The 27,240-nt window shown below is 42.3% G+C and overlaps 2 protein-coding genes across 3 annotated transcripts; one reads left to right on the forward strand and one right to left on the reverse strand.

Moving 5' to 3' along the window:
• Positions 1–4,134: 4,134 nt before the first annotated feature.
• Positions 4,135–11,035, forward strand: LOC139367122 (UDP-N-acetylglucosamine transporter TMEM241 homolog). Of its 2 annotated transcripts, XM_071105181.1 has the most exons (14): positions 4,135–4,381; positions 4,675–4,721; positions 4,869–4,946; positions 5,244–5,325; positions 5,545–5,622; positions 5,709–5,734; positions 7,700–7,800; positions 7,925–7,970; positions 8,076–8,111; positions 8,417–8,451; positions 9,900–9,969; positions 10,112–10,205; positions 10,474–10,538; positions 10,754–11,035. In XM_071105181.1, exons 1-14 carry the CDS (start codon positions 4,310–4,312, stop codon positions 10,818–10,820), a joined length of 897 nt encoding a protein of 298 aa, XP_070961282.1. In that variant the 5' UTR covers positions 4,135–4,309; the 3' UTR covers positions 10,821–11,035. The 2 variants fall into 2 exon arrangements, with proteins under 2 accessions (XP_070961282.1, XP_070961281.1); XM_071105180.1 differs by lacking the exons at positions 4,135–4,381; positions 4,675–4,721 and adding an exon at positions 4,388–4,625.
• A 71-nt stretch (positions 11,036–11,106) lies between these two features.
• Positions 11,107–26,540, reverse strand: LOC139367121 (retinoblastoma binding protein 8). The gene is given in 18 exon segments (XM_071105179.1): positions 11,107–11,535; positions 11,537–11,597; positions 12,091–12,232; positions 12,542–12,632; positions 12,714–12,759; positions 12,948–13,115; positions 13,348–13,441; positions 13,524–13,612; positions 13,751–13,934; positions 14,423–14,919; positions 15,047–15,142; positions 15,328–15,485; positions 15,711–15,783; positions 20,230–20,342; positions 20,502–20,597; positions 22,612–22,654; positions 22,806–22,994; positions 26,477–26,540. Coding segments are annotated over 17 exon segments (2,352 nt in total). The 5' UTR covers positions 22,927–22,994; positions 26,477–26,540; the 3' UTR covers positions 11,107–11,255.
• Between the last annotated feature and the right edge of the window lie 700 nt (positions 26,541–27,240).

Below are 27,240 nucleotides of genomic sequence, written 5' to 3' on the forward strand. Positions count from 1 at the left end.
CCCCGCTGACGAAGGCAGTCCGGTGACAAAATCTAAGGCGATGTGAGACCACGGTCGAGAGGGAATAGGAAGCGGCCTGAGACGGCCGGCAGGAGGAGAGTTACCGGACTTAGTCTGCGCGCAGACCGAACAAGCAGCCACGAAACGACGCGTGTCATGCTCCCGGGTGGGCCACCAAAAACGCTGGCGAATGGAAGCAAGCGTACCCCGAACGCCAGGGTGGCCGGCTAACTTGGCAGAGTGAGCCCACTGAAGAACGGCCAGACGAGTAGGAACGGGAACGAAAAGAAGGTTCCTAGGACAAGCGCGCGGCGACGGAGTGTGAGTGAGCGCTTGTTTTACCTGCCTCTCAATTCCCCAGACAGTCAACCCGACAACACGCCCCTCAGGGAGAATCCCCTCGGGGTCAGTGGAGGCTACTGAAGAACTGAAGAGACGAGACAAAGCATCAGGCTTGGTGTTCTTAGAGCCCGGACGATAAGAAATCACGAACTCGAAACGAGCGAAAAACAGCGCCCAACGCGCCTGACGCGCATTAAGTCGTTTGGCAGAACGGATGTACTCAAGGTTCCTATGGTCAGTCCAAACGACAAAAGGAACGGTCGCCCCCTCCAACCACTGTCGCCATTCGCCTAGGGCTAACCGGATGGCGAGCAGTTCGCGGTTACCCACATCATAGTTACGTTCCGACGGCGACAGGCGATGAGAAAAATACGCGCATGGGTGGACCTTGTCGTCAGAGAGGGAGCGCTGAGAAAGGATGGCTCCCACGCCCACCTCTGACGCGTCAACCTCGACAACGAACTGTCTAGAGACGTCAGGTGTAACAAGGATAGGAGCGGATGTAAAACGATTCTTGAGGAGATCAAAAGCTCCCTGGGCGGAAACGGACCACTTAAAGCACGTCTTGACAGAAGTAAGGGCTGTGAGAGGAGCTGCCACCTGACCGAAATTACGGATGAAACGACGATAGAAGTTCGCGAAGCCGAGAAAGCGCTGCAGCTCGACGCGTGACTTAGGGACGGGCCAATCAATGACAGCTTGGACCTTAGCGGGATCCATCTTAATGCCTTCAGCGGAAATAACAGAACCGAGAAATGTGACGGAGGAGGCATGAAAAGTGCACTTCTCAGCCTTCACAAAAAGACAATTCTCTAAAAGGCGCTGGAGGACACGTCGAACGTGCTGAACATGAATCTGGAGTGACGGTGAAAAAATCAGGATATCGTCAAGGTAAACGAAAACAAAGATGTTCAGCATGTCTCTCAGGACATCATTGACTAATGCCTGAAAGACAGCTGGAGCGTTAGCGAGGCCGAAAGGAAGAACCCGGTATTCAAAGTGCCCTAACGGAGTGTTAAACGCCGTCTTCCACTCGTCCCCCTCCCTGATGCGCACGAGATGGTAAGCGTTACGAAGGTCCAACTTAGTGAAAAACCTGGCTCCCTGCAGGATCTCGAAGGCTGAAGACATAAGAGGAAGCGGATAACGATTCTTCACTGTTATGTCATTCAGCCCTCGATAATCTATGCAGGGGCGCAGAGACCCGTCCTTCTTCTTGATACTGGTTAGTACACTCAGCCCTTGCCTCCCAGATTGCCGTGCCCCACTCACGAGCCCGTCCAATAAGGAGAGATATGACGTAGGCGACACGAGCAGTGCTCCTGGAGTAAGTGTTGGGCTGGAGAGAAAACACAATATCACACTGGGTGAGGAACGAGCGGCATTCAGTGGGCTCCCCAGAGTAACACGGCGGGTTATTGATTCTGGGCTCCGGAGATTCGAAAGCCCTGGAAGTGGCCGGTGGATCGAGGCGGAGATGGTGAACCTGTTCTGTGAGGTTGGAGACTTGGGTGGCCAGGGTCTCAACGGCATGTCGAGCAGCAGACACTTCCTGCTCGTGTCTGCCTAGCATCGCTCCCTGGATCCCGACGGCTGAGTGGAGAGGATCCGAAGTCGCTGGGTCCATTCTTGGTCGGATTCTTCTGTTATGGTGAGTGAATGAGGACCCAAAAGCGAACTAACTTAAACAGAGCTTCTTTAATAACCAAACATAGGTAGGCTCAGATAGACCGGCAGATTCCGACAGGACAGGACAAGGTTACAGCAAACATGACGATAGTCTGGCTCAGGCATGAAACACAACAAACAAGAATCCGACAAGGACAGGAACAGAAACAGAGAGAGATATAGGGACCTAATCAGAGGGAAAAAGGGAACAGGTGGGAAACGGGGTGAATGGGTAGTTAGAGGAGACAAGGAACAGCTGGGGGAAAGCGGGGGAGAAAAGGTAACCTAACAACGACCAGCAGAGGGAGACAGGGTGAAGGGAAAGGACAGAGACAAGACACAACATGACAGTACATGACAGATCAGAGAAGCAGCCAAGAGGCCCATGATCACTCTGGATGAACTGCAGAGATCTACAGCTGAGGTGGGAGACTCTGTCCATAGGACAACAATCAGTCATATATTGCACAAATCTGGCCTTTATGGAAGAGTGGCAAGAAGAAAGCCATTTCTTAAAGATATCCATAAAAAGTGTTGTTTAAGGTTTGCCACAAGCCACCTGGGAGACACACCAAACATGTGGAAGAAGGTGCTCTGGTCAGATGAAACCAAAATTGAACTTTTTGGCAACAATGCAAAACGTTATGTTTGGCGTAAAAGCAACACAGCTCATCACCATGAACACACCATCCCCACTGTCAAACATGGTGGTGGCAGCATTATGGTTTGGGCCTGCTTTTCTTCAGCAGGGACAGGGAAGATGGTTAAAATTGATGGGAAGATGGATGGAGCCAAATACAGGACCATTCTGGAAGAAAACCTGATGGAGTCTGCAAAAGACCTGAGACTGGGACGGAGATTTGTCTTCCAACAAGACAATGATCCAAAACATAAAGCAAAATCTACAATGGAATGGTTCAAAAATAAACATATCCAGGTGTTAGAATGGCCAAGTCAAAGTCCAGACCTGAATCCAAACGAGAATCTGTGGAAAGAACTGAAAACTGCTGTTCACAAATGCTCTCCATCCAACCTCACTGAGCTCGAGCTGTTTTGCAAGGAGGAATGGGAAAAAATGTCAGTCTCTCGATGTGCAAAACTGATAGAGACATACCCCAAGCGACTTACAGCTGTAATCGCAGCAAAAGGTGGCGCTACAAAGTATTAACTTAAGGGGGCTGAATAATTTTGCACGCCCAATTTTTCAGTTTTTGATTTGTTAAAAAAGTTTGAAATATCCAATAAATGTCGTTCCACTTCATGATTGTGTCCCACTTGTTGTTGATTCTTCACAAAAAAATACAGTTTTATATGTTTATGTTTGAAGCCTGAAATGTGGCAAAAGGTCGCAAAGTTCAAGGGGGCCGAATACTTTCGCAAGGCACTGTATGTATTATTTTTTATTTGTAAAAAGAAATTGGGAAGCATGGCTACCCTTTGCATCCTTGAATACATGCCACTGGTGGAAAGGTAGGCCTAACTCTTGAAAGTACCGTGCTCAGATTCCTAATGTCTCAGATTTAATTATTGCAAACAGGGACACTTTTGTTGCAAACAAGACACACTGATTTGGCATTGGAAAAATATGATAAGATGAACACAGGCCTATCTACTTGTCCATTCTTAGCCTGTAATTTGAGTAATTTGTGTGGTATGAAAAAATATTTAGCTAGTATGTAAAATCACATAGAATTGCATGAAATATATACAAAAGGCATTTTTTTTTCTCTTCTCGGACCTGCAAATACGATGATAGTCATGCAATGATTTTACTATAAAGATCCTACTCTTGTCCATGGTGGTCTGCGAACCATCAGCCTTCTGGCCCAGCCCTGCGCAACATCAAATTTCCTTCGTTGTCATGTAATGCATACAGCTTGAACAGTTTCTGAAACTGCATATACAGCTCTGGTCTGTCCAAGAAGTGAGGGTAAAAGGTAGACATGTTCTCCACATGTTTTAATTATTACTTTGGGTATAGGGGAGGGTCACTTGTTTTTTTTCTCTCTTAAGCGTTCAGGGAGGGTTTAGGTAAAATATATTTTGCTGACGGGAGGGTCAGCCATTTTAATTTATCCATGTAACCCATATTATAAATAACGTTCACTCCATAAGGGTAAAAGTTTGGAATAGGGTTAAACTGGTTCCGAATGGTTAAGGTAAGGGTTAATATCTTGGTTGTGTGATGACGTGTCATGACTTCGAACCCCGTTCAAAGATGCCCGGCCATTCTGAGGGTGAACCAAAAGCTTGATGATGTAAAATTATCAATCTTTAACTACGAGAGACAGAAAGACAAATGCATTTCAAAAGACATGTTACTGGTCTAATATTTTGTTTCTTTTATGTAGTATCGTATTTCACGAATAAGGTGAGTTTTCGCTGGCTTTCCCACAGATACAGGCTAGTCAGGCAAACAGACCTACCAACATCAATACTCAACAACGGTTGCTTGATTTATCAGTGATAAATGATTGATTTTAGCTGGTTGGCATGCAAGTATGTCGCTGTATCAAAGATAAAGAAAGCAACTATGTGTGGCTGTATTCTAACATTGTAACAAGACCTCAGCCTCTTCCGGGTTTTAAACCGCCGTTCAGCGCTGTACAGTTGAGGTAGTAATTCTTAATTCCATATAGATACATTTTGTCATTTGTTTTACAGTATGTCCTGTCTGTCTTGAAATTTACATATCCAACCCTATTTCAGGGGTAAGTAACATTTGTCTACACTAGTTAGTGTTAAATAACATCTGTGCAATATTCCGATTAAAAAACTTTTGCGTAATTAGAGCATTAGCCTACGGATGATTCTCGCAAATTAATAATGCTCCAAACATTTTCCTATATTCTGTACAGATGGCAGACTTTTATTGGGGGCCTGCTGCTTCTGCTCTCTGGGAAGCTTGGATTGGTGGATATAAGTGGCTTTCCCAGGTAACCTCTGCATTTGTCCTGTGTATTCCCAGCATTAGGGAATGCAAGGGGGTTATCTAAGGTGGCACTGTCTGACTGTGACCACCCTCTAGTGGTTGATGACAGGAATTAAAGCAAAACAATATCCCAAGACTGAAATTTAAATTGATCTCAGATTGATTGGTTGCAGGGCCAAGTTAACCCCCCCTTCATGTAAAAAAATAAAAAATAAAAATCCATGATGAAAATCCATGGCAGTGACAGAGACCTTTAATCCCTGGATGATGACCTTGTGTATTATTCCCCATTATCCTACAGGTCAGCAGCACTTTCCTGGCTTCCGGGATCCCTCCTGTTTGTAGGGAATATTTATGCGGGGTCCAGAGCTCTTTCACGCTTGGTGAGTCATTCACTCCTAATCATGCAAGCCTTTCCTGTTACAAACAACACTTTTAAGGTGGAACTGGGCAAACACTAGGATTTCACTCATCAAATGACCCCAAATGATAGGAGCATCTCTCACCATGGGATAAGGTCTCCACGTTGCTCTTGGTCTTGATTTTGTATACCTACTATCATGACAGACACTGATCTAAGATGTCCGCTTGTCATATTCCAGCCTATCCCTTTCTTCTTCACTCTTCACAATGCTTCTGAAGTGGTGAATTGCCTGATCCTGAAATTAACCCAGATGGAGGTAAGTGTAAGCTTTTACCCACACTGAACTTTGGGCAAGGTCGATTATACACACGCAATCACAAATGTATATATATTTTTTAACAGCGAATTCCATGGATGAAGCTATTAAGGTTTGTTCCAAGTCTTATCGTTAATATAATAAAAGTTTGGATATTCAGTAGTGTCTTACAGGAAAAAGTAGCTAGTAAGTTTTCAAAACTGGATTTGTATTGGTTTTATTGACTTTAAAGGGGAAGTATACCTAAAAAAAATTCCCTAAACGATTCAATACATTGAAACTAGTTAGGTGGAGTTTGCCTCTTTCCCTGCAGCCTAGAACTGGAAATCTGCATAAACGGATCACATGGCTGGTTACGTGTCTTTGCACTGCAAAATCTGCGCCGTTGTCAGTCAGAGTGATTGAAAAATCAGCATATTATGTTTTTATTGAAAGTTTATGAACGAATTAGCCATTTTTACCAAAAGTACTATCGGTTCTGAGACAGGAAATGGGTACTTTTCCACCTAAAACAATTATTTTATTATTTTATGTGGCCGACTGCAACAGCGGAGATGGGTAACAACTGCGCTCTCGTGGGGGAATCCCTTAACGTAAAAACTCCTCTGTAGCTCTGTTGGTACAGCATGGCACTTGCAACGCCATGATAGTGGGTTAAATTCTCAGGCCACCCGTGTGCACGCATGACGAAGTCGCTTTGGATAAAAGTGTCTGCTAAATGGCATAGATTAAGGCCCTTATTCACAACGACATACAATGTTTCAGATTAGTTATACTAAGTAAATAACCTACAGACAGGTCTGACGATGAAGTACTCACAAGTGATTTAGAAACTACTTGGAGGGGTGCCGATATTTTTAATCTGTAATACATTTATGGCCACGTGGCTAAAAGTAATTATATTGGTAGGATACTCATGGCCACTATTGATAGGGGAAGGTGGGGGTTACGAATACACAATAGACCAGACTACATGCAACCAAATAGGCCTACCCCAGGTGGTTCCTGGGCACATGTATTTCACACAAACCTATACAGTTGTTAAAAGCATGAAATGTCAGGAGTGCAACTTTCACTGGGGATGGGTGGGACATGCCCCACATTGTGAAATTGTATTTTTGTCACTCCCAGTTTTGTCATTGGAATGTGATACAAAACAAGGCAACGGTGTGCTTTAGGACCATGCTGACACCTCCGAGCGGTAGGGTAGGCTGTTTGGAGTGTTTATCTGACTGGATAAAAAAATATATAATAATTATGTCCCCCTCACTTCTAAAACCAAAGTTGCGCCTCTGTGAAATGATGTGATGCAAATGAACCATTACTGGCCAACACAGACATCAGAGATTATGGAGAAAAAAAAAAGTGAGACCCGATCCTAAGTAATTCAAATGTAACAGCTTTAATTTTTATTCTGTCTATTCTGCAATGTAAGATGACACAATTACAGTCTATCTCCTCAACATATGCTAACTGGTAAAGCGCCTAGGCTACAACACAATAAGATCAACTCAACTGCAATTAGACTACATACCTCCGAACGCTCGCTTTCTCTTCTGAAAACTTACATTTGTGACTAAAAGCTCCAAATAAGGGCATAAACGCCAGAGTTGGCCACACAAGTGCGCAGTTGTTACCCATTTTAATTTCCACTGTTGCTGTCAGCCACATAAAATAATCTCAATAGTTTTAGGTGGAGAAATTCACATTTCCTGACTCAAAACCGATAGTACTTTTGATTTAAAAAATTGCTCATTCGGCCATACACTTTCAATAAAACAATTTGTCCACAATTTCCAGATTTCTCAATCACTGACTGACAACAGAGCAGAGCTAGCAATGCACAAAGGCTCGTCACCAGTCTGACCCGTTTTTGCAGCTTTCCAGTTCTAGACTGCAGGGAAAGAAGGCAAACTCCACTTAACTAGTTTCAATGTAAGGAATCACTTGGGACATTTTGGATATTAGGTTAACCTCCCCTTGAAATATTATATTGTACCTCATACAACTGCTGTTGGAAGCTAGCCTGATTGTCCTTGAAGACTATGGAATTGTAAGCTATTGGCTTTCTTTCTAGTGTGAGTCTGCTGTTGATGTCGGCCATCAACCTCCCCCTCTATGACCCTCAGTTTGACCCTGGTGGTTACATGTGGGCCCTGGCACATCTCTTCTGTGTTGGCAAGTCTAGCTGGAATAAAACCAGCTGTGGGATTGTCATATGTTTAAAGTGTATAGCATATAAATATAAATTGCTGAATACACTTAGCAACACAATATTAATACAGAAATACATCAATTTCAGGTGCCTATAGAGTGTTCCAGACACACTTCAAGTCCAGTCATTTGAGGTAAGCTATAATTTGTGCATCCCTTGTGTAAGAAAAAGGATTGAAAAACTGGTTTCCTGTTATGAATACTATGAAACATGTTTGTTTTCATGATCTATATTACAGTGACCTTGAACAACAATACATCAACTACTTGTTCAGGTAAGAGGGAAATACTTTGTTCCAAAAAACTGTTAATGGCCAAGTCACTGCTTTACTGTCCAAAGCATTTTTAAATTGACTGTAAAAAGTTAATGTTACAATCTATAGCTTCAGTAGACTATCATGGGCAATCAAGTTATTGTCACTAATTGCTGTCACAGAGTAAGTTTGAGGGGGGCTTTGCAGATTTTTCCTGTCCTTTCATATGTCACCTGAGATGTCTGTCTTTTTGTGTATGTGCAGTGCACTCTTCAATCCCTTTTGTCATTAATGTAAGCTCTAATTGTCATTAATCCTGAAACTAGTGTGTTGCTGTTGGCCTTTGCTGCACACCCTACTGGTAAGACCTTTGGACTGTTTCTTCCCCACCAATCGATCAAATAGTTCTGTAGCTACAGTGTATTTGGAAAATATTCAGACCCCTTGACTTTTTCCACATTTTGTTACAGCACAGCCTTATTCTAAAATGGATTAAATTGAAAATGTTCCTAAATCTACACACTACCCCATAATGACAAAGTAAAACGTGTTTTTTAGAAAATAAAATGATCACATTTACATAAGTATTCATACCCTTTACTCAGTACTTTGTTTAGGCAGCGACTACAACCTCATACCCAGGAAGACTTGACGCTACAGGCTTGGCACACCTGTATTTGAGGAGTTTGTCTCATTCTTCTCTGCAGATCCTCTCAAGCTGCCAGGTTGAATGGGGAGCGTTGCTGCACAGCTATTTTCAGGTCTCTCTAGAGATGTTCGAATAGGTTCATGTCCGGGCTCAGGCTGGGCCAATCAAGGACATGTCCCAAAGCCAATCCTCCATTGTCTTGGATGTCTGCTTAGGGTCATTGTCGTGTTGAAAGGTGAACCTTTGCCCCAGTCTGAGGTCCTGAGCAGGTTTTCATCAAGGATCTCTGTACTTTGCGCTGTTCATCTTTCCCTCGATCCTGAAGTCTCCCAGTCCCTGCCTCTGAAAAACATCCCCACAGCATGATTCTGCCACTACCATGCTTCACCGTAGGGATGCTCTTGGAAGAGCCTTAGTGGTTCTAAACTTCTTCCAATTAACAATAATGGAGGTTACCGTTCTTGGGGACCTTCAATGCTGCAGAAATGTTTTGGTACCCTTCCCCAGATCTGTGCTTCGACACAATCCTGTCTCGGAGGCCTACGGACAATTCCTTCGACCTCGTGGCTTGGTTTTTGCTCTGACATGGACTGTCAACTGTGGGACCTTATATAGACAGGTGTGCGCCTTTCCAAATCATGTCCATGTTTATTTACCACAGGTGGACTCCAATAAAGTTGTTGAAACATCAAGGATGATCAATGGAAACAGGATACACCTGAGCTTAATTTCGATTCTCATAGCAAAGGGTCTGAATATTTATGTAAATAAGATGTTTTTGTTTTTATGTGCAAAAATGTCAACCTGTTTTTTTTTTTTGTCATTATGGGGTAGTGTGTGTAGATTAATGAGTCAAAAATAAATGTAATCAATTTTAGAATAAGGCTGTTACGTAACAAAATGTGGAAAAAGGGAAGGGGTCTAAATAATTTCAGAATTGACTGTATATGAACAGCTGTTTGCTATTTCAATGCCTTCCTTCTTGGTCTTTTGCAATTATGTAACTGTGTATTGGGACAGTTATCCCAATGTTACACTGATTTAAATCTTGGTCAAGTGCTGATTTTACATCTCTCTCAACCCCCCCCCCTCCTGTTTGGAGGAGAGAACGTAATCTGTTTTGATGGCTGGGTTTATCTTTGTTTGTTTATTCCATCTAGGTGACCTATTTGGTGCCTTGGAATTCCCTTTCCTCCTGTCCCCAAGATTTCACAGTGGCTGTTGTGCCAGGTAAAAAATTGAACTCAGATGTCTAGTTGAGCATGTTAAAAGCAATCTCATAAAATCAACTTGCTAATAGGGTTTCCAAATCTTTAAAATATACACTTTTGGCATTGTACACTGTAGTAACTTAAACACTTATCTTCCACAGTGCCTTGTTGGGTTTTTTCTTGCTGTTGGCATCAGTCAAACTAAAGAGTGGTTTACCCCTTGAGCACTGCGGGGTCTGGCTCTTTTTGTCCAAGGTAATGAAAGTCAGAACTCAACTTAATGATCAATGGTAAACATATCTTTATTTCCCACAAGATGATTTTCTTTATTTGTTACCTTCTACCACCATCTCCCCTCTACAGAAAAAGGTATTAGTAATTGGCAGAAAACCTGCCGTAATAACCTAAGTAAACGATTGTCATAAAACCGACAGTTAAATAGTAAATTCATTCTGTTTTAGATTTCCTTCAAGGACAGTGGATGTGCCAGTTACATATCCATGTCTTGCTCTACCCTGTCTAGGTGTTTGCCACATGCCTATCCCCACTTGTTTTTAACATTGAAGTTAACACGCCATCTTTCTGCTGGTGAGTTCTCTCTACCTGTGTAAATAATGTCTATCCAGTCACCAATTTTACATTCAAGACAAATAGCAGCTGATGATATTCCCTGGAGACTCAGTCATTTTATAGTCTGCTACTTTAAAGCCTATATCAAGTTTGGTGATCATGGTGTTTGTTGAAGTTACTATTTTTTAGGTATACTATTTACTTCAGTGATTTTGTGTTGGCTTGCTCCTTAGTGTTTTCTTCAGCCATGTTGGAGAAGCCCTGCTGGTGTACTCTGAAAGTACTTCCCAAGTGCGATGAGACCTTTGCGAAAGAAACTACTTCTACCTCACTAAATGTTTCAACGAGTTTACGAGTTTACTTGCACTCATTCACATTTCCCAGTGATATTTTTTTGCTTTTGGAACAAGTATCACAAGAATGTATGCTTCAATTGAGATTATTTTTCATTTACTATGCCTTTTCTACAACTTGCTGTAAAGCAGAAATAAAGATTCTATATATTTCCATTAAAATATTTGCTTATTTGAACTTAAATACAATTTCCTAGGATGTGATATACTTGAAGGTGAGTAACATTAAAAAAATGGCATTAAGGGGGTTTTATCTACAAATCCACCAAAATAAAAAAAGACTGAAAAAAGGGTTCCTTGGCTGTCCCCATAGGCAGTGGTGTAAAGTACTTCTCCCCTATGGGGACAGCCGAAGAGTAGTGGTCAACGGTGCATATTAGTTTCACAAAGAATAATTAACTGAGCAGAGGTTCTTGCTGCATATTCTGTATTCATTTTTTGAGGAAATTGGGAGACCTGATGGTCCATTCAATTGTTTTGAACAATTATAAGAATCTGAAATATGTCTGGGTGTATATACCACTAAAGGCACACGTATACCTTTTGAGGCACTAGGATTATGATACTGGCAGATTGTTGCAGTGAAAATTAAATACAGTTTTACATTATGTTTGATTGGGTATTTTCCCCTACTGGTCTTCTGCTCTTTGCCTTTGGGGGAGAGCATTGTAAGGTCTTCTCCTCCTTAAGCGCTGCTCTGGATCATTATCTTCTTTTACATAACCTGGTACGAGAAACAAGAAGCACAATGTTGTTAAACTCATTAAGTGGAGGTTGACATTGAATGCAAGGGGGAAAACACCCCTTTGTGAGGGCTGAGACAACAGCAATGCACTCATCAGAAGAAATAAGTAAATTCAGTGCTGACATCAGTCACAATTAATACCAGGGCTTTGTAAACCTTTGTGGCCCACAACCCCATTTTGATATCAGAAAATTCTCACAACCCAACCTTGTGACAAAAATGATATAATCATCAACCAGTGTTTAACTGGGGCTATCTATTACAATTCAGTCTGACAGTATTTCAATCTGAAGGAAGAATGGTTTGACGTGACAAATACACCAGGGAGATTTTGGAAAGTTCAGGAAAACATCAGGGAAGATCATCAGGCAATTGTCTATGATCTGTGTAGAAAATACTACAGTATTAAATACTATGGATTTGATGACCATTGCGTTCTGTTGAATGGATCCAATTGAATAGGGTAGCATACCTCTGTCCACACAGGTTTGTGTTGAAGGGAAGCCGACTTCCCAAAAGTGGTCTGGGGTTGATGGAGGAAGATAACGGAAGCGGTGCCGAGAACAGTCTGACAACTTCTTCACCCTCTCTGCCTCTGAAAGGTCGGCGTAGTACTGAGGGAGATGGAATAGATATGTCACAAATCATGGGTTGTGTTCGATCTGGCAAAAAGTTCGGAAACGGAAAACACCACATTTATTCAGTTTGGTGCCGTGAGGTCCAGTTGGCAGATCGTGCTTGCAACGCCAGGGTTGTGGGTTTGATTCCCACGGAGGACCAGTACGAAAATGTATGCACTCACTACTTACTGTAAGTCGCTCTGGATAAGAACGTCTGCTAAATTACTAAAATGTAAACGTAATGAACATGACCACGGACAGGCACTTTCAGCTCCACATCAAAACACGGTCGAGTCAACTCACGATTTCACACTCTTTACACGTGTGCCCCTTGAGTTTCCTCCTCTCAGCTTTCTTGCGGACCACCTCCACGTGTGCAAACGATAGGTTTTTACTACAGGACAACGAGGCAAAGAAACCTTTTAGAAACCTAGCATGAAAGTGTTCTACGTTAGTCTGACGATTATGATCTCACCTGTCTTTGTGCTCTCCATTGGGTGTTCCACTTTGAGGCATGTGTGCTTTTAATGAGAGGACAAAATTACAGTTTAAAATATTGATATAAATATTTCACAATGAACGCGCAAATTCATCTCAAGTGTTGTACTACTTGACCAGGTCATTTTGGTCATTCTCAACCAATTTGCCTGGTCAAATAAAAGAAACAAGTTTACAAGATTATAGAGAAAATACAGTGTAAAGTCCTTACCATCCTTATGCTCTTCCTCCTCCTCCTTATCATCAAACTCTTCCTCCCCATGATGGGGTTCCTCTTTGTCCAAATATGAGCCGTTATGCTGAGGACACGACTCGTACTCCCCGTAGCCTGTTCGGTCAAATATCTCAGCCAAGCTGTCGTTGGCCCTCTGACCAATCCCTAAAAGAAGGGTTTTGAGTTTGGTTACATGGTTGGTTGGTTGGTTTATATGGGTCCTGCTCGAATGTAATCGTCCTTCCTCCCATCACTGAAGTGATCACTGATCTAATGCAACTTGAAAGATAAAAGTAAGGATTTCATTGCTCTCTCCTCTTTGCCATATTTGATTAAATTTAAATCAGATGATTGGGAATGTATCAAAGATTTTGTGCGAAAATGCAGTAAGCTGTACCGGTAACAGAGCTGGTTCTTGGAGCTCCTCGGTGGAGCAGGCTGGGGCTGACGAAGGTGCAGTCCATATCGACAGACTCAGCTTCACAGGGGGGCTACACACACACACACGTGAAGAACTGCAAGTATACACAGAGGGTATAGGAAAGTAGCCGATGAATTTGGTGAATGTCATACCTCTGCTGAAGTTGGGGTGTCTACATCATACTGGGAGAGGGCTGCCTCTGGGTCAAGGCTCCACATCTGCTCTGCTGGCATCAGCTTGGCTAAACAAAAGGTAGGAAATGAAACATGACATTTCTATTCAAATTGCTTCCTTAGACTATGCTTAAGGGCCAGTCAATCGAGAAAAAAATATTTTCAGTATCAATGAATGACTATTATGCAGAGTTGCAACACATTACCTTCTCCCAGTGGAGTTTCAGGGGCATTGGAGGGCAGTGTTGTTGATGCAGTACCATTGTTGTCCTGTGGAGGGCTCCTCTTCACACGAGCACAGGGGTTGGCCTGCAGGACAGAGGTCTGCTTCAGTTTTTCAGTATCCTCCCGACTCCGCTTTCTGATTGGCTCGTGGTGGACATTGTGGGTCTAAATGGACAAATAGGAAAGCTGGGGCTACTCGGGTACAGTAGTATGTTGATGCATAAGACGGGTGAACGTGTCCAAGAAAAAGAGCTCTTGATCTACCCATCTATAATATCTCAGACAGACATGGTATTGTCTGTCAAAAGACTGTGGGATGCGACGACTAACGAGGAACATAACCAAGTTGACCTGCCATTTTAGCATCTGTTTTTTTTTTATCCTGCCACATATGCCTTCATGAGGATCACAATGGAAATGAGTTGTGTACTTTTCTGTGTAATGTGTACCTAGTTTTAAATGATCAAACAAACCCCCCAAAAATTCTGGTGCTTTGGTTTTATGTCACTGGTTATTTGGATTTATCAGGATTTTTGTTCTGGGTTTCCAAGATGAACCCATCTATATGTAACAAGGCTCAAATGTGACTAATGTACCTGTATAACATCTTGTATAATTTGTTAAGAAAATTACATGAAAAATCATGGCTCTACCTGCTGACTAAGCAACATATTTTTGGATCGCTCATCACTTGGAGAGGTAGAGGGATGTTTAAATAGGATGTGCCGCTTTTGGCCTCTGTCTTGGTTCTCTGATGCAGGGACGCTGCTACCTCTCTGGGCATTGAGCGGAGGCACGAGGGCCTTCTGTGGGGAGTCGGAAAGGTCCAGAGGCTTGTCAACCTCTTCCTCCTTCTCACTACTTTTCCTCCTCTTTCCTCTCTCCAGCTCTCGGTGAGAGGCGCCACATGGGGTGGAAGTGGCTCTAAGAGGTGCGATGCGGGCTATCCCCTCCAGGTGGCGCCGTTGGGCGTTGGCGGGGATGAGCTTCAGGCGGGGGAGGAGGGACAGGGGGCCGTCCTCAGTGGTGGTGGTGCCGGGGCAGCCCAGGAGAGGACCCTTTCTCTGAGGGATAGGCAGTGGATCATTAGGGAGATCCAGGCGACACGTCTCTGCCACTACAGCACCTTCATGGCCCTGGCTGCTGCCCTCTGAATCAACAAGAAGAATACTACATTATTTTTTTACAGTGCTTTTCAAGACACTCAGACATTTAGAGGCAATAACATAATTACAAACGCATGTTATCAGTCATCAGTTAGTAAATGAAGGCCTTACCTTGGGTCTGGGTGGCGTCCATGTAACACGTTTCAGGCACCAGTATGCCGTTTCCTTGGCTCTGTGCGGTTTGGGAGGGCAATCCTTTCCTTGGTTCTAACATTATGAAAACAAAAAAAATTAACTTCAATGAAGTCTATGAAACTGATATCGTAAGAAACTAATATTGAGTGTGTTTGTGTGCGAGTGTGACTGAGCGTGCACGCACCTGCATGCGTGTTTGATACTGAGGGTGACCCTTGAATGCTGTGTATGCATTTCTTTGTATGAATCAGACTGACCATTGAGCGCCGAGCTCTGAGACTGAGACAGGGACTTCTCGGCGTAGCGGACATGGTGGGTCTCCTTCCTCCTCCTCATCTTGCTGACCACAGGCAGCGAGATCTTCTGCAGCGGAGAGTCTGGAATCACCGCCTCCTCTGGCTCAGGAGACACGGAGCTGGAAACCAAACAGACGCACCACAGAAATACAACGGCGTAACATACCGTATTAATAATAAAAAGTATTAAATATACACAGAAATAATAATATACCGTATTAAGCTCAAAGTGAGAACTCTAATTCAACCATGCTTTCTCAATGTGCAATAAGAATATTGTTTTGGAATCAACAATCCTGGTTACAAAAGTACTGTAGTGCCGGATGGGGATGGTTTTAACTCACAGAGCTCCATTCAGTCTATCCAACTCAAGACTCAGCTTTCTGTTCTCATCCTGCAGGCTGTTCCTCTCTGTCACTGGAAGTCACATCAAACCACATATACCGTGCCTTCAGAAAGTATTCATACCACTTGACTTATTCCACTCAAAATTGATTAAATATTTATTTTTCTCACCCATATACACACACAATAATACCCCATAATGACGTAGTAAAAACGTGTTTTTAGACATCTTTGTAAATGTATTGAAAAGGAAATACAGAAATCTCTCATTTACATAAGTATTCACACCCAAGTCAAAACTTTGTAGAAGGACCTTTGGCGTCGATTACAGCTTTGAGTCGCCTTGGGTATGTCTGCATCAGCTTTGCACATCTGGATTTGGGCATTTTTTCCCATTTTTCCCTGCATATTTTCTCAAGTTAGATAGGAAGTAGCAGTGAACAGCCTTTCCACAGAAAGTCTTTCCACAGATTTTCAATGGGATTTGGCTTGGCCACTCAGGGACCTTCACATTCTTGCTCTGAAGCCTGTCCAGCATTGCTTTGGCTGTATGCTTGCGGTCAATGTTCTGTTGGAACGCAAATCTTCACCCCAGTCTAAGGTCATTTGCACTCTGAAGCAGGTTCTCATCAAGAAGTTGCCGGCATTAGGCTCCATTAATTGTTCCCTCTCAGTCTCCCAGTTCCTGCCGATGAAAAGCATCCCGATAGCATGCTGCTGCCACTACCATGCTTCACGGTAGGAATGGTGTTAGATGGGTGATGAACTGTGCCTGGTTATCTCCAGGCAAAAATGTTCAATGTGCATTCAGGCCAAAGAGTTCTATTTTTGTCTCATCAGATCACACAAACTTTTGACTTATGCGCCATCTTTCGCATGTCTTTTTGCAAACTCCAGGAGTGCCATCACTGAGATAGGAGAACCTGCCAAAAGGACAACAATCTCTACAGCACTTTACCAATTTGGGCGTTATGGGAGAGTGGCACTTGGTAAAGTGCTGAAGAGACGGTTGTCCTTTTGGCATGTTCTGCCATCTCAGCTAAGGAACTCAGTAGTTCTGTCAGAGTGGTCATTGGTCACCTCCCTTACCAAGCTCCTTCTTGCCCGGTTTCTCAGTTTGGGCGGACAGCCAGCTCTAGGCAGAGTCTGGGTAGTTCCATATTTTTTTTAAATTTCCCAATGATGGAGCTCTTGTAAACTTTTAACACTCTATAAACTGTTTCATACCCTTCCCCAGATATATGCCTCATCACAATTCTATCTTGGAGATCTACAGCCAGTTCCTTGGACTTGGTATAGTTTCTGCTCCGAAATACACAACCAGTCAAAAATGTTATAACACCTACTCATTCAAGGGTTTTTCTTTATTTTTTTTTTTACAATTTTCTACATTGTAGAATAATAGTGAAGACATCAAAACTATAAAATAACACATATGGAATCATTTAGTAACCAAAAAAGGTGTTAAACAAATAAAAATATATTTTATGTGAGTTTCTTCAAATAGCAGCCTTGACAGCTTGCACACTCTGGCATTCTCTCAACCAGCTTCATGAGGTAGTCACATGGAATGCATTTCAATGAATAGGTGTGCCTTAAAAGTGAATTGTTGAATCAGTTGTGTTGTGACTAGGTAGGGGTGATATACAGAAGACTGCCCTATTTGGTAAAAGACCAAGTCCATATTACGGCAAGAACAGCTCAAATAGGCAAAGAGAAATGACAGTCCATCATTACTTTAAGACATGAAGGCCAGTCAATATGGAAAATTTCTAAAACTTTGAACTTTTCTTCAAGTGCAGTAGCAAAAACCATCAAGTGCTATGATGAAACTGCCTCTCATGAGACCGCCACAGGAAGACCCTGAGTTACCTCTGCTGCAGAGGATAAAGTTCATTAGAGTTAACTGCACCTCAGATTGCAGCCCAAATAAATGCTTCAAAGTTTAAGTAACAGACACATCTCAATACCAACTGTTCAGAGGAGACTGTGCGAATCAGGCCTTGAATTGCTGCAAAGAAACCACTACTAAAGGACACCGATAAGAAGAAGAAACTTGCTTAGGCCAAGAAACACGAGCAATGGACATTAGACTGGTGGAAATTTGTCCTTTGGTCTGGAGTCCAAATTGAGATTTTTCGTTCCAACCGCCGTGTCTTTGTGAGACACAGTGTGGGTGAACAGATGATCTCCGCATGTGCATTTTCCACCGTAAAGCATAGAGGAGGTGGTGGTGTTGTGGGGGTGCTTTGCTGGTGACAATGTCTGTGATTTATTTAGAATTCAAGGCACACTTAACCAGCATGGCTATCACAGCATTCTGCAGCGATACACCATCCCATCTGGCTTGTGCTTAGTGGGACTATCATTTGTTTTTCACCAGGACAATGACCCAACACACCTTCAGGCTGTGTAAGGGCTATTTTGCCAAGAAGGAGAGTGATGGAGTGCTGCATCAGATGACCTGGCCTCCACAATCCCCCGACCTCAACCAAATTGAGATGGTTTGGGATGGGTCGGACCGCAGAGTGAAGGAAAAGCAGCCAACAAGTGCTCAGCATATGTTCATTCAAGACTGTTGGAAAAGCATTCCATGTCAAGCTGGTTGTGAGAATACCAAGAGTGTGCAAAGCTGTCATCAAGCCAAAGGGTGGCTACTTTGAGGAATTGTTTTATTTTACCTTTATTTAACTAGGCAAGTCAGTTAAGAATTCTTATTTTCAAGACGGCCTAGGAACAGTGGGTTAACTGCCTGTTCAGGGGCAGAACGACAGATTTGTACCTTGTCAGCTCGGGGGTTTGAACTTGCAACCTTCCAGTTACTAGTCCAACGCTCTTACCACTAGGCTACCCTGCCTATATTTTGATTTAACAATTTTTTGGTTACTACATGATTCCATATGTGTTATTTCATAGTTTTGATGTCATCACTATTATTCTACAATGTAGAAAAAATGTATAAAAACCCTTGAATGATTAGGTGTTCTAAAACTTCTGACCGGTAGTGTACATATAGACAGATGCATTTCGTTCTAAATCATAAATCATGTCCAAACAATTTCATTGGCCACAGGTGGATGATCAAAGGAAATTGGATACACTTGAGCTCAGTTTGGAGTGTCATAGCAAAGGGGTGGGAATACTTATGCAAATTACATTTTAGCTATTTTTGGTATCTCAGATTGTTCTTGCAATTTTCACATAAACTTAATTTGGGAGGAACGTAAGAAAATCATGATGAAAGTGGCCATTTTTAGAACTATACATGCCTCCTGTAAAACCGTCATTATACTCCTTATAGTGTGCTCTAACATATGGAGTATGTCAAGATTCTGAAATAAAACGTTTTATATTAAATTATTCAACATGAAAAATATGAATATCGCAAAAGTACCCTTTTAGATTTTAAGACATTGTTTGGAACAATATAATCAACAAGTACATCAAATTTCCAGAGTGGGCTCTCTGCAAATTTTGAAGTTATGATACATTTTATGAGCACAAGCAACACAGTGAATGGTAAAATGGATTCAAAGGGAACTCTCTCTGCTGGTGATTTGCTGAATGTGCAAACAATCCTGAAGTAGGGCTGTGATTGGTTAATGACCTATAATGTAAATGTATGAAATGGGTTAGATCTTCAAAAGTACAGAGAGCCCAATCTGGACACTTGACACGTTTGAAGAGTATAATTTTCCAAACAATGTCTAAAAACATGCAGAATTAAAAAGGGTACTTTTGAAATATTCAAATTAATAATTTTTATATTGAATACATTAACGTGAAAAAAGTGTATTTCAGAATGTAGACATAATCCATATTTGAGAACACACTATGGAATATAATGACACCAAGATGTTGTCTGTATCATGTTGTAAGTATAACGACACCAAGATGCACAGATCATAGGGTCTTACAGGAGGCAAGTATAGGCCTAAAATGGCCACTTTCATCATGACTTTGCTTAAACATTATTTATGATACAAATGTAAAAAGCTTGTCAAACATCCTTCCTCCCAATGGAATCACCCTACTACAGCAATGATTGGTCTTAGTCCATTTATTTGCAGAGCACTAGTGGTATAGAGGAAGAACTGCATCCCTTTTGTGAGCACGGAGGAATGTTACATTTGGGAGATAACATAGGAAACAAAGAGATCATTCAGGTTTGCCTTTTCCATCAATGTAAAAAGAGACTCTACTTGTGTGCCCCCCCCGCTACCCCCAGACTTAGCTAAAAAGAGAAAGGCTATATTGTGTGACGTGTAGATCTATGAGGGAACCTGTTAGAGAAAAAAGGAGTGCAGTGGACAAAGAAAGATGGGGGTGGTAGGGAGAGAGTTCCCTTGTGAATGACTCATGACCGCCCCAATCCTTTGTCATAATCATATCCTACTTTAGCCAAAAGCTTAGGAGCTGTATGGCCTGTGTAAAAGAGGGACCAGTGTGGAGGTAAATGAATCTCAGATACAGAATGTAGGGTACGTGCAAGTGAGAAGGGAATGATGTACAACTCACTGATCTCTGCGATGAGGCGCATGTTCTGCTGACGGCCTTTCTCAAACTCCACCTGCTTCTTCCTCATGTGCTCCTCTGTGACAGAACAACGATCACACAGCCCTGCTCGCAGCCTGGGCAGAGGGAGAGAGACAGACAGGAAAGAAGACAGAAGAAAAGATTAACCAAAAGACTAACAAAAGGAGAGATCGAGAGAAATATAGGTAGATAGAGAAAAAGTCAGAGTGGGACAGACAAATAGGGACAGACAGACATGTTGATGGGGTACCAACCTGTCTTCCAGAACTGTGACAGTGTCCCGCAGGGTTTTGTGCTGCTCCCTCAACTGCTGGTGTCTGCTGTAGAACTCCTCCAGCCTTTGGGCATCTCTACGGGGTGAGAGGGGGTTTAAATCCTTTGAATTAATAAACATTGGAGTGTTTTAGTATATAAGTAATGAATTTGAATGTGCATTCTTGGGGTACAAGAGGAATTATATTTTGGGATTCCCATCACAGAGCCCTGGTAAATGAGTAGGGGTCAGAATGCTGTCCTACTGAAGTACAGTGCCTTGCGAAAGTATTCGGCCCCCTTGAACTTTGCGACCTTTTGCCACATTTCAGGCTTCAAACATAAAGATATAAAACTGTATTTTTTTGTGAAGAATCAACAACAAGTGGGACACAATCATGAAGTGGAACGACATTTATTGGATATTTTAAACTTTTTTAACAAATCAAAAACTGAAAAATTGGGCGTGCAAAATTATTCAGCCCCCTTAAGTTAATACTTTGTAGCGCCACCTTTTGCTGCGATTACAGCTGTAAGTCGCTTGGGGTATATCTCTATCAGTTTTGCACATCGAGAGACTGAAATTTTTTCCCATTCCTCCTTGCAAAACAGCTCGAGCTCAGTGAGGTTGGATGGAGAGCATTTGTGAACAGCAGTTTTCAGTTCTTTCCACAGATTCTCGATTGGATTCAGGTCTGGACTTTGACTTGGCCATTCTAACACCTGGATATGTTTATTTTTTAACCATTCCATTGTAGATTTTGCTTTATGTTTTGGATCATTGTCTTGTTGGAAGACAAATCTCCGTCCCAGTCTCAGGTCTTTTGCAGACTCCATCAGGTCTTCTTCCAGAATGGTCCTGTATTTGGCTCCATCCATCTTCCCATCAATTTTAACCATCTTCCCTGTCCCTGCTGAAGAAAAGCAGGCCCAAACCATGATGCTGCCACCACCATGTTTGACAGTGGGGATGGTGTGTTCAGCTGTGTTGCTTTTACGCCAAACATAACGTTTTGCATTGTTGCCAAAAAGTTCAATTTCGGTTTCATCTGACCAGAGCACCTTCTTCCACATGTTTGGTGTGTCTCCCAGTTGGCTTGTGGCAAACTTTAAACAACACTTTTTATGGATATCTTTAAGAAATGGCTTTCTTCTTGCCACTCTTCCATAAAGGCCAGATTTGTGCAATATACGACTGATTGTTGTCCTATGGACAGAGTCTCCCACCTCAGCTGTAGATCTCTGCAGTTCATCCAGAGTGATCATGGGCCTCTTGGCTGCATCTCTGATCAGTCTTCTCCTTGTATGAGCTGAAAGTTTAGAGGGACGGCCAGGTCTTGGTAGATTTGCAGTGGTCTGATACTCCTTCCATTTCAATATTATCGCTTGCACAGTGCTCCTTGGGATGTTTAAAGCTTGGGAAATCTTTTTGTATCCAAATCCGGCTTTAAACTTCTTCACAACAGTATCTCGGACCTGCCTGGTGTGTTCCTTGTTCTTCATGATGCTCTCTGCGCTTTTAACGGACCTCTGAGACTATCACAGTGCAGGTGCATTTATACGGAGACTTGATTACACACAGGTGGATTGTATTTATCATCATTAGTCATTTAGGTCAACATTGGATCATTCAGAGATCCTCACTGAACTTCTGGAGAGTTTGCTGCACTGAAAGTAAAGGGGCTGAATAATTTTGCACGCCCAATTTTTCAGTTTTTGATTTGTTTAAAAAGTTTGAAATATCCAATAAATGTCGTTCCACTTCATGATTGTGTCCCACTTGTTGTTGATTCTTCACAAAAAAATACAGTTTTATATCTTTATGTTTGAAGCCTGAAATGTGGCAAAAGGTCGCAAAGTTCAAGGGGGCCGAATACTTTCGCAAGGCACTGTAAGAGTGTGAAAGAGGCCTTTGTCAGACTGACTTTCTCAGTGACATTTGAAACCTTACACACTGACGGGGAGTCAACGGAAAAGGGTCTCATCTTAAGTGCGGCCGTAAAACAATAATCACACACTTTGAAATGACAAGTTGAATGTCAGAAAATATGAAGTTTCAGATTCTATTCATTGATCATCAACACAACGTTCAACTAAAATAACTGTACTTACAAACATCGCTCCTTCTTCAGCTTGTTCACTTTGGTTTGCAAACCTAAACACAGGATATAAAAAGAGCTTGAAAAGGGGATTGTTGAATGATTTATTTTGACAAGTACTCTTAACACTGATAGTTGTATTAAACATGTCCCACTGGCCTTAGTTGTTTTGGTGGAGATTCCCTGGCATGTAGACAGTAGGCCTACCTTGCAGTGCACTATCGTGACAGTCTTTGAGTCGACCGCATAGGTCCCTGAAGAGGTCAGTGGATTCCGAGGCCCCACTGGAGCCGGGGCTGCTCCCACTTAGCAGAGGACTGCTCATCATCCAATCACTCACTGGTTGGTAGCTTCACTCAGCCAATACACAACTCCATCTAGCACCAAACCGGAAATCTGCGAGAGGAAGGGAAAGCAAAAAAGACAAAGAAAACAGAGGGTAAGATGAGTCAAGAGAGGACCCTATTTTACTCACGAGCGCCCCTAGAGGAAATGGCTGCACTGACAGGCCACTACAATACCTGTAATAAAACATGATACAATACCGGTAAAATATGATACCGGTAATACAACCAGTATTTTGCTTATGTAGACACTGAGAAGTGACTGCAATCCAGGGCATGCTCATATAGTCCTCTCTTTCATTCACATCACCATATCTGATCCTAAAGGGCAGTCAAATATGTAAATCGGGTTTTGAAGGCAATGTAGCCAGAGCACATAATACACAAACAAATTAGTGCAGGCCAGTGCACACACAAACACATTAGTGCAGGCCAGTGCGCGCGCACACACACACACACACACACACACACACACACACACACACACACACACACACACACACACACACACACACACACACACACACACACACACACACACACACACACACACACACACACACACACACACACACACACACACACACACACACAGTTCAAGCTTGCCTTGACTTCTCTTTCCTCTCTCTTCTTAAGCTGGTACAGTAGGTTTGGCTTAAACACCATTGGAGAATTAAGCAATAAGGCACAGGAGGTATGGTATATGGCCAATATACCACCGCTAAGGGCTGTTCTTACGCACAACGCAACGCAGAATGCCTGGATACAGCCCTTAGCCGTGGTATATTTGCCATATACCACAAAACCCAGAGATGACGTATTGCTATTATAAACTGGTTACCAACGTAATTAGAATAGTAAAAAAAAATAATAATGTGGGTCATACCCGTGGTATACGGTCCGACATATCACGGCTTTCATCCAATCAGCATTCAGGGCTCGAACCACCCGGTTTATAATAATCATTAAATCATCCAATAACTAAGGCCAAATAATATATTTTCCCCCATTATTGAGCATAGACATGATAAACTAGCCTATTTCACTTTGTAGCCTAATCCTACCTTCTAAATCTGCTAACAGTCATCATTGACATTAACCAGGCAAAATGTCCTCCTATATCAAACTGAATGAAAGAGCCTTGTTCACTCACCCCACTAGAATGAACTGACAGTCAAAGTATAGTCAATGCACACAAAAGCCACTCAACAGATCCAAACTTCATAGAGAGGAGGAAACCAGGGAACAACTGCTATACCAACTGAACTACCACCAGTGATAACCCAATATGCCTTTCATGGGATTGGCCGGGCGTTTTGAGCATTCCCAGGGACCTGGCTGGGATCATACCAGAATTTGTTGGCATGGACAACTGGAAGAGCCGGTTTTCCCGATCAAACACAAACTGGTCTTGCCAGTCGGCTCAAAAAGGAAAAGGGAGGTGAGAGGGGGGGAGAGCTTGGGATGTGTAGCAGCTGGCTCAGAAGAATAGCAACACACTCTCCTTCTACCTGTACACACACACAGTTGGAGACAGACAGGAGCACACATGCACGTACACAACCCATACACACAATCACACGCACAAACACAAAAAAAGACACATACATTAGCAAACACAAATGGCAGATGCACACACTCCTCCCTGCCTTTGCAGAGACAAGGCAAATGTTGTAGCCTGCAGCTATTAAGATCGTTAACTCCACTCCCATGCAATACCCAGAAGCCGAGGCGTATATACCAGTCTAGTCTTTACTGTCCAAAATAGCTTAATGTGAAGCAGCCTGTGTTATCCTTCCAGCCTGTGCTATCCTTCCTAAATTATTAAACTATGGCTAGGGTGTACTAGTATAGGCCAATTGTTAGGCCCTAACTGTCAACTCACAACTATCCAGGGCCAATGAATGACGATAAACTCCAATGCAGCGGGGTAATTTCAGATGACATTTCAGTGTCACAGGTTAATTTGGATAATACATTTTTATTAACCATTAACAGCAATATCACCAGTACCTTTGGTTGTCTGCAGATTAAAACAAAATCACACATTAGGCTAACTCATTAAAAGTATCTCTTAAAATAACTAACATGGAGGAAGAAAGAAAACAAAAGATCTAGTGTTGTGTCAGTGGGGATTTTGTTCTCTGACAAGCAAGGGCACGAAAGGGGTGGTGTTGTATGTGATGTCCCAGACATCCTGCAAGACAAGCCTGTGCCAGCCAGATGCATTCCAGCAGGACTACGTGGGGGCACTGCAATAAACGCTTACAAATATATAAAGCAGTGCTGCGTTGGTGCCTCTTCTGAACTAGGTCTATGTCAAATTAAAGATGCTGGTGACATGCAATCAGATTGTGAGCTGCATGACAGGCCTGGGTCAAAAGTCTGATGCACACGAATTCGCTTGAAGTTAGCACTTTTGGGTCTATTCCATTAGCTCCATTGTACCATGCTAAATAAATGTCCAGCTGAAGTATTTGAAAGAAGAGTATTTGACCTAGAACTACCTTGTAATGGCCAGCTTCTCAGTCTTGGGTGCATAGCAGCCTACCACTATTAGCTATCAGCACCACCTACAGTAAATAGACTGACACACACCAAAGACCATTGCTAATAAAAGTATTTCTCACTCTGCAAACCACTAGAGATTATTGGTCACAGCACAGATGAATATTGGTTATGCTGCTGCAGGATATACTGTCGCTATACAGTAAAATACTAGGCTATACTAAGTGTAAGTCATACTGCATAAGAACATCTGCTAAATTGCTAAAATGATATAGCTATGCCCCTTGTAATTGTACCAATATAAAACTAGCATTGGCACATGTGCGGCTAGGTAAAAGGGAGGGGGGCTATAATTTTCTGTTGTGGGAGGTTGGGGTGAGGGTAGCCGATTAAACTCAACGATTTTCGATGCAGTTGAGCGGCGACTAGTGTGGAAGGACTGGAGCTCCGACTTAACTTTATGTAATCAAAAAATGACTGATTTAAGCACCCAAAGAATAATCTGCAATTACACACAATATTGTTCTGGTAAAATTTGGAGTACAGTGGCATATACCATCCTTAAGTTTTCCGAACCATATTTCCCTCTCCCTCCAATGTGTCTTAATGTAACCTTGATTGCGTTCTGACCCCAGTGCAGCTAAGTGTAAACAAGCGTAACAATAGGGTCGGGATATTCTGGCAAGGGTGAGAGGTGAAGAGGATTTTATTTGAATGGAACATTTTTGCTGGCTATAGCTAGCTATGATATTTTCCTAGTTAGAGCTCTTTCGTTAACTCATGCATTATTCCCTAACAATACTAGAATTTATTTTAGCCTATATATAGCAAGCAAAGTCAAGTCAAGTTGGTAAAGACAGCCAGTTGCCAACACTAGTTAGCTAACTACCTAGCCTAGCTAACCACAGTCAATTTCATCGTTACATTAGACAGACAGATAAAAATAAAGTATGGTATGACTCTATAGCCAACTGTAATTATATTATGTGTTTAAATGTGTAAAAATGTACTAATTTCCCAACTTACCTAGCTAGCTAATCAATTTGGTACCTAGCTAGCTCGAGTTCACTCACGTCTTTTAGAATTCGTGCCTCGCATTGCATGCTGGGATGACAACCCTTCTTGTGTCACATGGTCGAAGACAGATCAATGTTAAACAGCAACAAGTGTCAGCAACAGCGCTTTCTCCTCCACGTCCGATTTAGCTAAACATGAAAACGGAAAACTATTTAGATCAGAGCTATAGAGACGAGCTTATTTGCCACGGATAATTCAATAGACACGGGCAGTGGAAGATGCCCCTGATGTAAACCAAACCACAGTCTCAGCTTCATTCATTACTCCGATTCTGTTGCTAAAATCTTCTTATATGAAAGCAAACTGAACGAAACGGAGCAGGACCTACCTGAATTTGTCCAATAGAAACTCTCGTTTTCTTTGCAAAACGTATTCCGTTTGGAGTAAACGGTTTCACGCTGCAAAACGTTTAGCAATAGACGAAACAGTTTGCAACATAATTGGCGTAGTGAATACACCCCAGATGTGGCATCGTGTGGTGTTCGCACTAATTTAGGTTTGTTGATCCAAATGTTTATATCAATATGTAGCTGTTGTTATATGATAACACACACAGCCAGCTTTATATTTGTTTATGTGACTGATAGAAACCTTGCCATCCCCTAAGTGGAATAGTTATGCAAAGTTATTTTAATTTTGGAAGTCTGTTCCCAAGTATTCCCACATCATAGAGAAACGTGATCATATACAAATGTAACAAGGTTGGAAATTAT

The sequence above is a fragment of the Oncorhynchus clarkii genome, chromosome 15 (genome assembly GCF_045791955.1).
Source record: "Oncorhynchus clarkii lewisi isolate Uvic-CL-2024 chromosome 15, UVic_Ocla_1.0, whole genome shotgun sequence".
Classification (NCBI taxonomy): Eukaryota; Metazoa; Chordata; class Actinopteri; order Salmoniformes; family Salmonidae; genus Oncorhynchus; species Oncorhynchus clarkii.